Genomic DNA, 12,970 nt, shown 5'->3' with positions numbered 1-12,970 from the left:
ACTCCGACCCCACGCAGCACTCCGACCCCACGCAGCACTCCGACCCCACGCAGCACTCCGACCCCACGCAGCACTCCGACCCCACGCAGCACTCCGACCCCACGCAGCACTCCGACCCCACGCAGCACTCCGACCCCACGCAGCACTCCGACCCCACGCAGCACTCCGACCCCACGCAGCACTCCGACCCCTGCAGCACTCCGACCCCTGCAGCACTTCTTAGTTTTGAATTTTCTCTCTATCTAAATAATAATCCGACCATTTATTTCCTCGTCCAAAATACATGACTGTCATCTGCCATTTTTTTGCCCCTTTTCCTAAACTGTCCAAGTCTCCCTGCAACCTTTCGGTTTCTTTAACACTTCCTACTCCACCACCCATCTTGGTGTCATCTGCAAACTTCGCCACAAAACTATTCAATCCACAACCTAAATCATCAATATACATTGTAAAAATAAGTGGCCCCAACACTGACCCCTATGGACACCACTAGTAACAGGCAACCAACCAGAACAGGATCTCTTTATTCCCACCCTTTGCTTCCTGCCTATCAGCAATGCTCCAACCAGTCTAATATCTTTCCTGTAATTCCATGGGCTCTCATCCTATTTATTTTTTTATTTTTTTATTTTTCACACTATAAACCACATTGATCAAGATACATACATTTTCCCTTTCAAATATATACAGTGTCGTTTTCTCCCCCCCCCCCCCCCTCTTCCCATCCCACCCTCCCTACCTCCCCTCCCATTCATTCAAAGTTCAGAATCTAAGATACATTAAACCCGTCAAACAATGTTATCACTCAATAAAAATAAACAAGAAATTCCACTGAGTCATGTTCTTTTCATTCTCTTCTCCTGCTGTCATTTTAGGTGGTAGATGTCCCCGGAAGGTTTTCTCTATTATTTTTCATGTATGGCTCCCATATTTGTTCAAATATTGTGATATTATTTCTTAAATTATATGTTATTTTTTCTAATGCAATACATTTATTCATTTCTATATACCATTCTTGTATTCTCAAGTTATCTTCTAATTTCCAGGCTGACATAATACATTTTTTTGCTACAGCTAGGGCTATCATAACAAATCTTTTTTGTGCACCATCCAAATCAAGTCCAAATTCTTTGTTTTTTTATGTTACTTCGGAGGAAGATATCTGGGTTTTTTGGTATATTGCTTTTTGTGATTTTATTTAATATCTGGTTTAGATCTTCCCAAAATTTTTTCACTTTCTCTCATGTCCAGATTGCATGAATTGTTGTTCCCATTTCCTTTTTACAGCAAAAACATCTGTCAGATACTGTTGGGTCCCATTTATTTAACTTTTGAGTGTAATATATAGCCTGTGTATCCAGTTATATTGTATCATACGTAACCTCGTATTTATTGTATTTCTCATAGTTCCTGAGCATAACTTCTCCCATGTTTCCTTCTTTATCTTTATGTTTAGATCTTGTTCCCATTTTTCTTTAGTTTTACCATTTGTTTCCTCATTCTCCTTTTCTTGCAGTTTAATATACATGTTTGTTATACATTTTTTGATTATCATTGTATCTGTAATCACATATTCAAAATTACATCCCTCTGGTAACCTCAGACTGCTTCCCAATTTGTCCTTCAAGTAAGATTTCAGTTGGTAGTATGCCTTGAGTTATATTGTTTTTATCTTTCATTTGTTCAAAGGATAATAATCTATTTCCTGAAAAACAATTTTCTATTCTTTTAATCCCTTTTTTTCTCCCATTCTCTAAAGGAAAGGTTATCTATTGTATAAGGGAGTAACTTATTTTGCGTCAATATTAGTTTTGGTAGTTGGTAATTTGTTTTATTCCTTTCTACATGAATCTTTTTCAAAATATTGAGTAGATGATGTAATACTGGAGAACTCCTACGTTGCACCAATTTTTCATCCCATTTATATAATATGTGTTCAGGTATCTTTTCCCCTATTTTATCTAATTCTAATCTAGTCCAATCTGACTTTTCCCTTGTTTGATAAAAATCTGATAGGTATCTTAATTGTGCGGCTCTATAATAATTTTTAAAGTTTGGCAGTTGTAAGCCTCCTTGTTTATACCATTCTGTTAATTTATCTAGCACTATCCTTGGTTTCCCCCCTTTCCATAAAAATATCCTTATTATTTTCTTTAACTCCTTGAAGAATTTCCCTGTCAAGTGTATTGGCAATGCCTGAAATAGGTATTATATCCTTGGGAAAATGTTCATTTTAACACAGTTTATCCTTCCTATTAGTGTTAGTGGTAAGTCTTTCCAATGCTCTAAGTCGTCCTGTAATTTTTTTCATTAGTGGATAATAATTGAGTTTATATAGATGGCTGACGTTTTTATTTATTTGTATACCTAGGTATCGCATTGCTTGCATTTGCCATCTGAATGGTGATTCTTTCTTAAATTTTGAGAAATCTGCATTATTCATTGGAATTGCTTCACTTTTATTTGCGTTAATCTTGTATCCCGACACTTCTCCATATTCCTTCAATTTCTTATGCAATTCTTTTATTGATATTTCTGGTTCTGTTAAGTATACTATAACATCATCTGCAAATAAACTGATTTTATATTCCTTGTCTTTTATTTTTATCCCTTTTATTTTATTTTCTGTTCTTCTCAGTTCTGCTAGTGGTTCTATGGCTAACACGAACAATAAGGGCGATAGTGGGCATCCCTGCCTTGTTGATCTGCTTAAGTTAAATTGCTTTGATATATATCCATTTACTGTCACTTTCGCCAATGGCCCTTTATAGAATGCTTTAATCCAATTAATATATTTCTCTGGTAAGCTGAATTTTTGTAGTACTTTGAATAAATAATTCCATTCTACTCTGTCAAAGGCCTTCTCTGCGTCTAAAGCAACCGCTACTGTTGGAGCTCTATTTCCTTCTACTACATGAATTAAGTTAATAAATTTACAAATATTGTCTGTTGTTCGTCTGTTTTTAATAAATCCAGTTTGGTCTAGATTTACTATTTTTGGTACATAGTCGGCTAATCTGTTTGCTAATAGTTTAGCTATTATCTTATAATCTGTGTTAAGTAAAGATATTGGTCTATATGGCGCTGGTGCGAGTAGATCTTTCCCTGTCTTTGGTATTACTGTAATTATTGCTGTTTTGCATGAATCTGGTAAGCTTTGTGTTTTATCATTCTGGTTGATTACTTCCAGGAGGGGAGGAATAAATAAATCTTTAAATGTTTTATAGAATTCTATTGGGAATCCATCCTCTCCTGGTGTTTTATTATTCGGTAGATTTTTTATTATCTCTTGTATTTCTACTATTTCAAATGGCTCTGTTAATTTATTTTGTTCCTCTGTTTGTAATTTCGGTACAATTTTAGTTAAAAATTCATCTATTTTTGTCTTCTTTCCCTTCGTTTTCAGTTTGGTATAATTGTTCGTAGAATTCTCTGAAGTTTTCATTAATCTCCGTTGGATTATATGTGATTTGTTTGTCTTTTTTCCTTGATGCCAATACCATTCTCTTAGTTTGTTCTGTCTTAAGCTCCCACGCTAGAATTTTGTGCGTTTTTTTCTCCTAGTTCATAATATTTCTGTTTTGTCTTCATTATGTTCTTCTCCACCTTATATGTTTGTAGTGTTTCATAGTTTATTTTTTTATCTGCCAATTCTCTTCTTTTAGTTGTGTCTTCCTTCATTGCTAATTCTTTTTCTATATTTGCTATTTCCCTTTCCAACTGCTCTGTTTCCTGATTGTAGTCCTTCTTCATCTTGGTTACATAACTTATTATTTGCCCCCTGATGAACGCTTTCATTGTGTCCCATAGTATAAACTTATCTTTCACTGATTCCGTATTTATTTCAAAGTACATTTTAATTTGTCTTTCAATGAATTCTCTAAAATCCTGCCTTTTAAGTAGCATGGAGTTTAATCTCCATCTATACATTCTTGGAGGGATGTCCTCTAACTCTACTGTCAATATCAGGGGTGAGTGGTCCGATAATATTCTAGCTTTATATTCTGTTTTCCTAACTCTTTGTTGCATGTGAGCTGATAACAGGAATAGGTCTATTCTTGAGTATGTTTTATGTCTACCTGAATAACATGAATATTCCTTTTCCTTTGGGTGTTGTTTTCTCCATATATCCAAAAGTTGCATTTCTTGCATCGATTTAATTATAAATTTGGTTACTTTGTTCTTTCTGTTAATTTTTTTCCCAGTTTTATCCATGTTTGAATCCAAATTAAGGTTGAAATCCCCTCCTATTAGTATGTTCCCTTGCGTGTCTGCTATCTTCAAAAAAATATCTTGCATAAATTTTTGATCTTCTTCGTTAGGTCAATATACATTGAGTAGATTCCAAAACTCCGAATATATCTGACATTTTATCATTACATATCTCCCTGCTGGATCTATTATTTCCTCTTCTATTTTAATTGGTACATTTTTACTGATTAATATAGCTACTCCTCTAGCTTTTGAATTATATGATGCTGCTGTTACATGTCCTACCCAATCTCTCTTTAATTTCTTGTGCTCCAATTCAGTTAAGTGTGTTTCTTGCACGAATGCTATATCGATTTTTTCTTTTTTCAGTAAATTTAGCAGTTTCTTCCTTTTGATTTGGTTATGTATTCCATTAATATTTAAAGTTATATAGTTCAACATAGCCATTTCATACTTTGTTTATCTTTCCTTTCTGTTTCCTCATCATCACCTTTCCCTCTTATCCATTTCTGCTTTCTTTTTTTGAACACTTTATAAGACAATATTTCTAAAACATCAAACATTTCCCTTATTCTCCTATCTGAAATTTCTTTAACCCCACTAACCCCTCCCCTTCCTGAGTTGCCCTTTATCCCTTGTCCGCCAACCACATCTCCCCTCTCCATTTGGATTTGCGAAGTCACTCGCAAGCATCAACTGATTTCGCAGTGACCGTAACTCCTCCCCACCCAGCACCCCCAGAAAAGATTTTAATTTTCAAATACAACAAACGTCACTCTCTTAATTCCCTCCTTACTTCCTCTCTTCCCTTTCTTTCCCTTATTAATTCTTATCTATACTCTACATATTTTCTTTTAAATACACATACACTCATGTACACACATATACATACACACACATATAAATATATATACCCATATACACCCATACATATAGTTCGTGGTCATTTTTGCTCTCGTTACATGTTTTCATCTCTCTGTCTGTTTTGTAGTTGTTCTGCAAATTTTCGTGCTTCCTCCGGATCTGAGAATATTCTGTTTTGCTGCCCTGGAATAACTATTTTAAGTACCGCTGGGTACTTTAGCATAAATTTATATCCTTTTTTCCATAGGATCGCTTTTGCTGTATTAAACTCCTTCCTCTTCTTCAGACGTTCACAACTTATATCTGGATAGAAAAATTTTTTTTGACCTTTGTATTCCAGTGGCTTTTTGCTTTCTCCAATATATTTTCTTTTGTTGTATATCTTAGGAATTTTACTAAAATGGATCTTGGTTTTTGTTGTGGTTGTGGTTTAGGGGCTAATGTTCTATGTGCCCTTTCTATTTCCATTTCTTCCTGTAATTCTGGTCTTCCTAGGACCCTGGGGATCCAATCTTTTATAAATTGTCTCATATTCTTGCCTTCTTCATCTTCCTTAAGGCCCACTATCTTTATATTATTTCTTCTATTATAATTTTCCATTATATCTATCTTCTGAGCTAACAGCTCTTGTGTCTCTTTAACTTTTTTACTAGATTCTTCTAATTTCTTTTTTAAGTCCTCTATTTCCATTTCTACGGCTGTTTCTCGCTCTTCCACCTTGTCCACTCTTTTTCCTATATCTGCCATGACCATCTCTAATCTATTCATTTTTTCTTCTGTACTTTTTATTCTTCTTTTTATTTCACTAAATTCTTGTGATTGCCATTCTTTTACTGATTCCATATATTCTTTAAATAAAAATCCATTGTCTTGCCCTTCACTTCTTCTTCCATTTCTCTGTGTTCTTCCTCTTCTTCTTCCTCTGGGTTGGTCATCTGTTGTTTCTTTGATTTCTTTTTATTCTCTTCTTTCTTGTTCTCGTTATTTTCTATGTTCTCCTCTTGTTGTTGTGCTGTGGCTGTCATTCTCAGCTGTGGAGATCGACTCCTCAGCTGGTCCCCCTCCCGTCAGTGTTTTTTTTGTCTTGCGCAGTTGCGCACTTTTGCTTGGCTCCGCGAGCCATTTTTGTAGTCCCGAGCTCGGGAGTTCGACTGACCTGAGGGAGCAGGCTTCTCTCTCCACAGCGGGCCTCCTCGGACAGGTAAGGCCTTCACCTTCTTCTTCCGATGTCTTTTCTTCTTCTCTTCTTCCCGTTGCTTTCGACTTTTCTCTCTTCGTTGCCATTTTCTTTCCACCTTTACTTTCACTTTATTTTAATTTTCGTGTTTGTGCCTTTGCATTTTCTCTGTTTTTTTAAAATTTTTCCGGAGAGGGCTGGAGTTCCCCGACCGGCCACTACTCCATCACGTGACTCCTGGCTCTCATCTTATTAAACAGCCTGTTATGCACCACTTTATCGAAGGCCTTTAGAAAATCCAAATGCACAACATCCACAGCCTTGTCCATCCTACTTGATATTTCCTCAAAAATTCCAATAGGTTGGTCAGGCAGGATCTTCCCTTCATGAACCCATGCTGGCTTGGATCGATCGAGTCATGCACCTCAAAGTATTTCATAACCTCGTCCTTGAGGATCAACTCCAATAACTTTCCAACTACCAATGTCAGACTAATAGGCCTGTAATTTCCTTTTTTCACTCAGTTTCCTCATTTTCGACCTTCTAATCCTCGAGAACCGTGCCTGAGTCTGTTGATTCCTGTAAAATCATTTCCAATGGCTTCACAATCTCTAAAGCCACCTCCTTCAAAACCCGTGGGTCACCTCATCCGGTCCGCGAGGCTTATCCACCTTTAGTCCATTTAGTTTACTAAGCACCATCTCTCTAGTAATCCCGACTGACTTCATTCTATTCCCAGAGACCTCTAATTATCAGGTATATGGCTATGGTCTTCCTCAGTGAGACTGACGCAAAATACTCATTTAGTTTCTCTCTGTTACCCATTATAATTTCTCCAGCGTCATTTCCAATCAGTCCTATATCTATCCACAACTCTCTTTAACTCTTTATATATTTGAAGAAACTCTTCGTATTCTTTTGTATGTTATTTGCCAATAATTTGATAATTCATGTTTTCTTTCCTAATGACTTGCTTTGTCTCGCTCTCTCTCTGTCAGTTTAAAAGTTTCCCAGTCCTTTGTTTTCCCATGAATTTTTGCTTCCTTGTCTGCCCTCCTTTTTGCTTTTATTTTAGCCTAAACCTCTCTTGTTACCCACATTTGTGACATTTTACCATTCAGAATTTTCCTTTGCTCTTGGAATATATCTATCCTGGGGTTTCTTTATTTCTTGTAGAATTATCAACCCATTCTGCTCTGCTGTCCCCCATCCAGTTTACTTTTCCAATGTCACATCCCACTGTAATTCCCTTTGTTCCACTGAAATATTGACACACCTGAAATCACTTTTTCCCTTTCATATTGGAAGCTGAACTCGATCCTGTTGTGATCATTACTTCCTAAGGGCTTCACAACCGTTAAATCCCTAATCACCTCAGGTTCATTACACATCACCCAATCCAAAACCGCGGGCTAATCGACAAGCTGCTCCAAATAGCCATCCTGTAGGCATTCTACAAAATCTCTCCTGAGATCCAGAAACTTCCTGACTTTCCCAAGCCCCTTTGATCTTAAAATCCCCCATAATTATCTGGACCTTCTCCTTCTGACCTGCTTTTTCTATTTCCAGCTACACCTCATAGTCCACGTCCTGGTTGGTGTTTGTGGGCCTGTATATAACTGGTGTTTGGGGGCCTGTATATAACTGGTGTTTGGGGGCCCGTATATAACTGGTGTTTGGGGGCCCGTATATAACTGGTGTTTGGGGGCCCGTATATAACTGGTGTTTGGGGGCCCGTATATAACTGGTGTTTGGGGGCCCGTATATAACTGGTGTTTGGGGGCCCGTATATAACTGGTGTTTGGGGGCCCGTATATAACTGGTGTTTGGGGGCCCGTATATAACTGGTGTTTGGGGGCCTGTATATTACAGCCAATAGGGTCCTTTCCATTTACCCTTTCCATTTCTTAGCTCAACCCATAAAAATTCCACAGTTTATGTCCCAATACCCTTCTTTCAGCATTGTTTCCCATCAGGGCCAGGCCACCCCTCCATCTACCTGCCTATCCTTCCTATACAAGGTGTAACCTGTAGATTCAGTTCCCAATCACATCCCTCATTCAGCCAAGTTTCGGTAATGGCCACAATCTCATACCTTTCAACTTGCATCTCCACAACTAGGTCATCTACCTTATTCCTAATACTCCACATTTAAGTACAATACCCTTAGATCTGATTTCTCTGTAGTTCCATTGTTCACTAAATTATCTAGTCTTTTCTTTTGTTTATCTATTCTGCTGCACCTCAATTTGGACATTTCCAATTTTAACTTTGTCTACCATTACACCCTGGTTTCTTTCTACCCTAATCTCAGCACTAAGATTCAGATTCCCACCCCCCACCAAACTAGTTTAAACCCTCCCCAACATCTCTAGCAAACCTGCCCACCAGGATATCTCCAGTTCAGGTGCAGCCCGTCCTTTTTGTACAGGTCAGACCTTCCCCAGAAGAGATCCCCATGATTCACAAACCCCTGCTCCTACTCTTGAGCCACACAGTCATCTGCCACATCTTCCTATTTCTACCCTCTCCATCAGGCTAACAGGTTAGCCTGATGACATAGTTGTGGAGCTTGAGATCATCCCCCTTCTCCCTCCCCCTCTATATTTGGGCATCTGTGCCCTGTGTGACCTGCTGAGTTTCTCCAGCTCGTCTGTGTACTGCACACTTACTCTGCCACACCATCCATTACTCTTACACAATACAGCAAACAATCTTTTCCTTCTGATTGTAGTGAAAGGCAGACATTCTGTAATAAGCAACACTGAGGCTGGTGAAACTAGTTCAAAATTATTTTCTAGTCAGGTTTTAAAATGTGGGACAAATTTTCAGATTCCTGGAGTGATAAGCCAGAACCTCTTGGTTCCTTTTTGAGATTAACATTTTTGACTCATTTCACCAGACTATGATGTGAAGTGTTGTGGTGGGATTGACTACAGGTGTAAATGAACTTCAATGAGGAGCTAGATAACTTTTGTTTTTTTGCCTCAAGGGACTTGAGAAGGATCAGAATTCATGGCTTTCCATTTGTCCAGCACAATCTGTATTATTTGTCAGCAATTTCTGATTCACATCCAGTGTTCCAGGGCTATTAGCACGTAATACCAACTTGCTTACCGCCACCTTGCCGAGGTCAATGCCATAGTTCAGTGCCTTCCAGGCACATTGCTTGTAGTTGATTCTCCAGGGTTCCTCCATGCGCTCCTGCAGGCATTCACCCTTCTCGCCCTTGGCTCCATTGCGTCCCGGGATTCCTGGGGTTCCCGGAATGCCATTCATTCCAGGATTACCCTCCCGTCCAGGAAAGCCCGGTGATCCCCGGGCACACAGCCCATTGTACTACATACGAAGAGAGAACAGAGACTCATCAGTTACAATCAAACTTTGTCATCCAAAGGGATCAGGAATGAGCCAGTATAATGGTGCATTGGATTTGGAAGCATTCACTCCATACGTGGTCAGGGCAAAATACAACCTGTAGACAACCAGAGAATGCTGGAGGTACTCAACAGATCAGACAGCATCTGGTCAGGGAAACAAGAGTCAATGCTTCATACCCATTAGTGCATGAGAAATGTCTTCTGCAGATCAACGCAGAAAGCAGTGGACGTGGAAAGGTGCAATGCCCTCTGGGTGGTGAGTATCACAGGTATTATTTGTCCATGACCTTATCATTGATCTGGACGAGAGGAGAATGCTGAGAGGCTGTGTGTGCAAGTGAACGGAGCACTTTATAAGGAAGGAGAGGATCAATCAAGTTAATAAGCCCAGAAGAGAAAGAGCAAGGTGCGCTGAGAACGATACTAAAATCACAGAGGGTATGTAAGCATCATGTCAGTCCCTTCAATGCTTGAGCAAGGATAAGAAGAAGTGTATTTCAACAAGGTCGGGTGGGGTGGAGATTATAGGAGAACTTTGTAAAGGGGCTGGCTGCTGCCATCCATGAACACCTTCCAGTCCGATCTGAAATACCTGGAGTACTGTTCAAAGTTATGGACGATGAATTCTCTGGGAATCTCCCATTGAGTGGGATGTTGAGTAATAACACTGAGGCAGAGTCTAAACAGGGTCGTAGTCAATGGCTGAACAGACAGGGAGATGAGGTGCATTTAGCGACCAGTGGAGCAGAGAGGAAGGAGGATTGGAAGTTGTAAATCACTGAATGCTGCTTTATAGAGTTACAAATGGTGAACAAGGGTTGGAGTAGCAACAAGACAGAAGGTAAGTAATAAATTCTTGTGCATGTAAAAATCAACCCGGAGGAATTCAGATTAAAAATTGCATCTGTAAAAGTTACACAGGCTTATTCCAGTCAGGAATAGGGATCGTGGCAAGAGATGGCGAAAGGGGACCCTTTTGGCCATGGAGTACTGGAGAGGCTGCCATGAGCAAATAGCAGTGCAGGGGTCCAGGAATGATGATGGGTGGCTGACTGAAACCTGCGATGTTTAATTAGGTCATGTTTCAGACAGGTTAAGGCTGTGAAATTTGTTTCTGAGGCCATATCATGGAAGGCAGATTAACTGAGAAGGAAAGAGTTAATGCAAAGCAAAAAGGACTGGCTCACAACCAGGTGTTTCCATCTGGATAGTCTGGGTTTGCTTGGTGAGTCCTTGAATGCAATGATTTGTCACCAATTGGACTTCATCTTTTTGGAAAAGGTGCAGAAGTTGAAACTCCATTCTTTTTTTCAAAGAAATGTATTATTACTTGAACCAATTATTGCTCTGCTCATTATCCACAGGGAGTCGTGTACAACACTCACTCAGACTCTCTTCCCAAACAGTATTTTCTGTTATTAGAACAAAGAACATTACAGCACAGTACAGGCCCTTCAGCCCTCGATGTGGTGCCAACCTATATACTGTATTCTCACTAAATAAAAACCCTCCCTACCCTATAACTCTCTATTTTTCTTCCATCCATGTGGCTGTCTATGAATCTCTTAAATGCCCCCAGTGTTTCAACCTCCTCCACCATCCCTGGCAAGGCATTCCAGGCTCCTACAACTCTCTGTGTAAAAGATTTACCCCTGACATCTCCCTTAAACATCCCTCCCTTCACTTTGTACTCATGCCCTCTGGTATTTGCTTTTTCTGCCCTGGGAAACAGACGCTGGCTGTCCACCCTGCCTATGCCACTGAGAATCTGGTAGATCTCTATTAAGGACTAATTTAACTCAGCCTAATTTACTCCAGAGAGGAAAGTCCCAGCTCTGCTAACCTTGCCTCATAAGACTCATTTTCCAATCCAGGCAACATCCTGGTAAATCTCCTCTGCATCCTCTCAATCGCTTCCACATCCTTCCTGTAATGAGGTGACCAGAAATGAACACAATACTCTAAGGCTGGTCTCACCAGAGATTTGTAGAGTTGCAACATGACCTCTCTACTCCTGAATTCAATCCCCTATCAATGAAGCCCAGCATCCCAAAGGCCTTCTTAACTGTCCTATCAACCTGCGCTGTGACCTTGAGGGATGCATGGAATTGGACTCCAAAGTCCCTCTGTTCATCCACACTGTTAAGTAACCCTGTCCTCAGCCTTCTGGTTTGTCCTTCCAAAATGCATCACCTCACACTGATCCGGATTGAACTCCATCTGCCACCTTCTCGGCCCAACTCTGCATCCTGTCTCTATCCAACCACAACCTATTTTCGTCTGTCAGCATTTGCAGCCTTTTAAACAAATCACCATGATACTTGCAGCTTCTTTTGGGAAACGTCATTCGGATTATAACCGTTTGCTGGAAAACCAAAAAGAAAACCTGATGGCAGGAAAGGTTCTCATCTTGTCCTTGTCAGCCGAGCTAAATGTGCAGATCGAGCCCGACATCCCAAGTTCTCTCACAGCACAGGGAATGGGGTTTCTACCCAACGAAAACAGGTCAGCAAATAAGAATTCACAAAAAAGATACAACTACCCCGGGGCCGTTGGCTATCCTTCAAAAATCTTAATTTCTATGAGACTTCTGCAACTTTATAAAGTTATAAAGCTGTTGACTGGCGTCACCGCCCCCCCCCCCCCTCCCCTCCCCTTCCCTTCCCTCAGCTGCGGGGAAACAAGGAGAGAGAGGAGCCCTCGTTCTTAGCTGGAGAGCCCCGGCTGTGCAAGGCGCAGCTTCACCGCCCTCCTCCCAACACAAGACAGAAGCGTTACCCTTTCCTGCAGCTCCTCATCCCGCTGGCGCGCAGTTCTTCTCTTGCCTAATTCGGCGCCAAGTAAAGGCAGGACAAGGCAGGCGAAGAGCAGCAGTCGAGCTGGGGAGCCCATTGTGGGGCAGTGAATGCAGGTCGGGCTGGCAATTGGCGCACGTCGCTCCCCCACCAGTCCGGCTCCCTGCTGGACGGAGCTGCGCTTCCGACCAGATGCTCGCAGTTACACATTAAATCTTTGTTGGGCGAGTTTGTATTTGTTGGTGGATTGAGAATAGAGGCGGTTGTCGAGATCAGCTTGTGGTTTGGAAGCGTCTGGCCAGAGCCCGGGCTCGGAGCCGGCGCCCGCCTGGAGAACAAAGGCGGCCCTTGTGCTCCATCCCTGCTCCAAATGCACGCACTTTACGGGGTGGGCAATGGAAACGTGGCAGAGGCCAAATCCCGGCACAGCCCCCCAGGACACGAACGCTGCAACCCCACCCCCTGCACGATCGCTGCAGACCCCCGGGCATGAATGCTGGCAGGTCCCCAGGGTGCTGCAGGGAGTCAGTGTGTGGTTGGTC

At 40.8% G+C, this 12,970-nt stretch overlaps 1 protein-coding gene across 1 annotated transcript in view; it reads right to left on the bottom strand.

Moving 5' to 3' along the window:
• The window catches only part of LOC138755057 (collagen triple helix repeat-containing protein 1-like), a 42,836-nt gene extending 30,116 nt beyond the window's left edge, over positions 1-12,720 (bottom strand). Inside the window, exons 1-2 of the mRNA XM_069920251.1 lie at positions 12,412-12,720; positions 9,371-9,592 (exon numbers count right to left, since the gene is read on the bottom strand). Coding sequence (XP_069776352.1) covers positions 9,371-9,592; positions 12,412-12,525 — 336 coding nt within the window. The 5' untranslated portion in view covers positions 12,526-12,720. The remainder of the gene's footprint in view (positions 1-9,370; positions 9,593-12,411) is intronic.
• Between the last annotated feature and the right edge of the window lie 250 nt (positions 12,721-12,970).

This window comes from Narcine bancroftii, chromosome 2 (genome assembly GCF_036971445.1).
Source record: "Narcine bancroftii isolate sNarBan1 chromosome 2, sNarBan1.hap1, whole genome shotgun sequence".
NCBI classification, from domain to species: domain Eukaryota; kingdom Metazoa; phylum Chordata; class Chondrichthyes; order Torpediniformes; family Narcinidae; genus Narcine; species Narcine bancroftii.
Note: the sequence above shows the minus strand (reverse complement) of the source record. Positions and strands in the feature narration are given on the sequence as shown.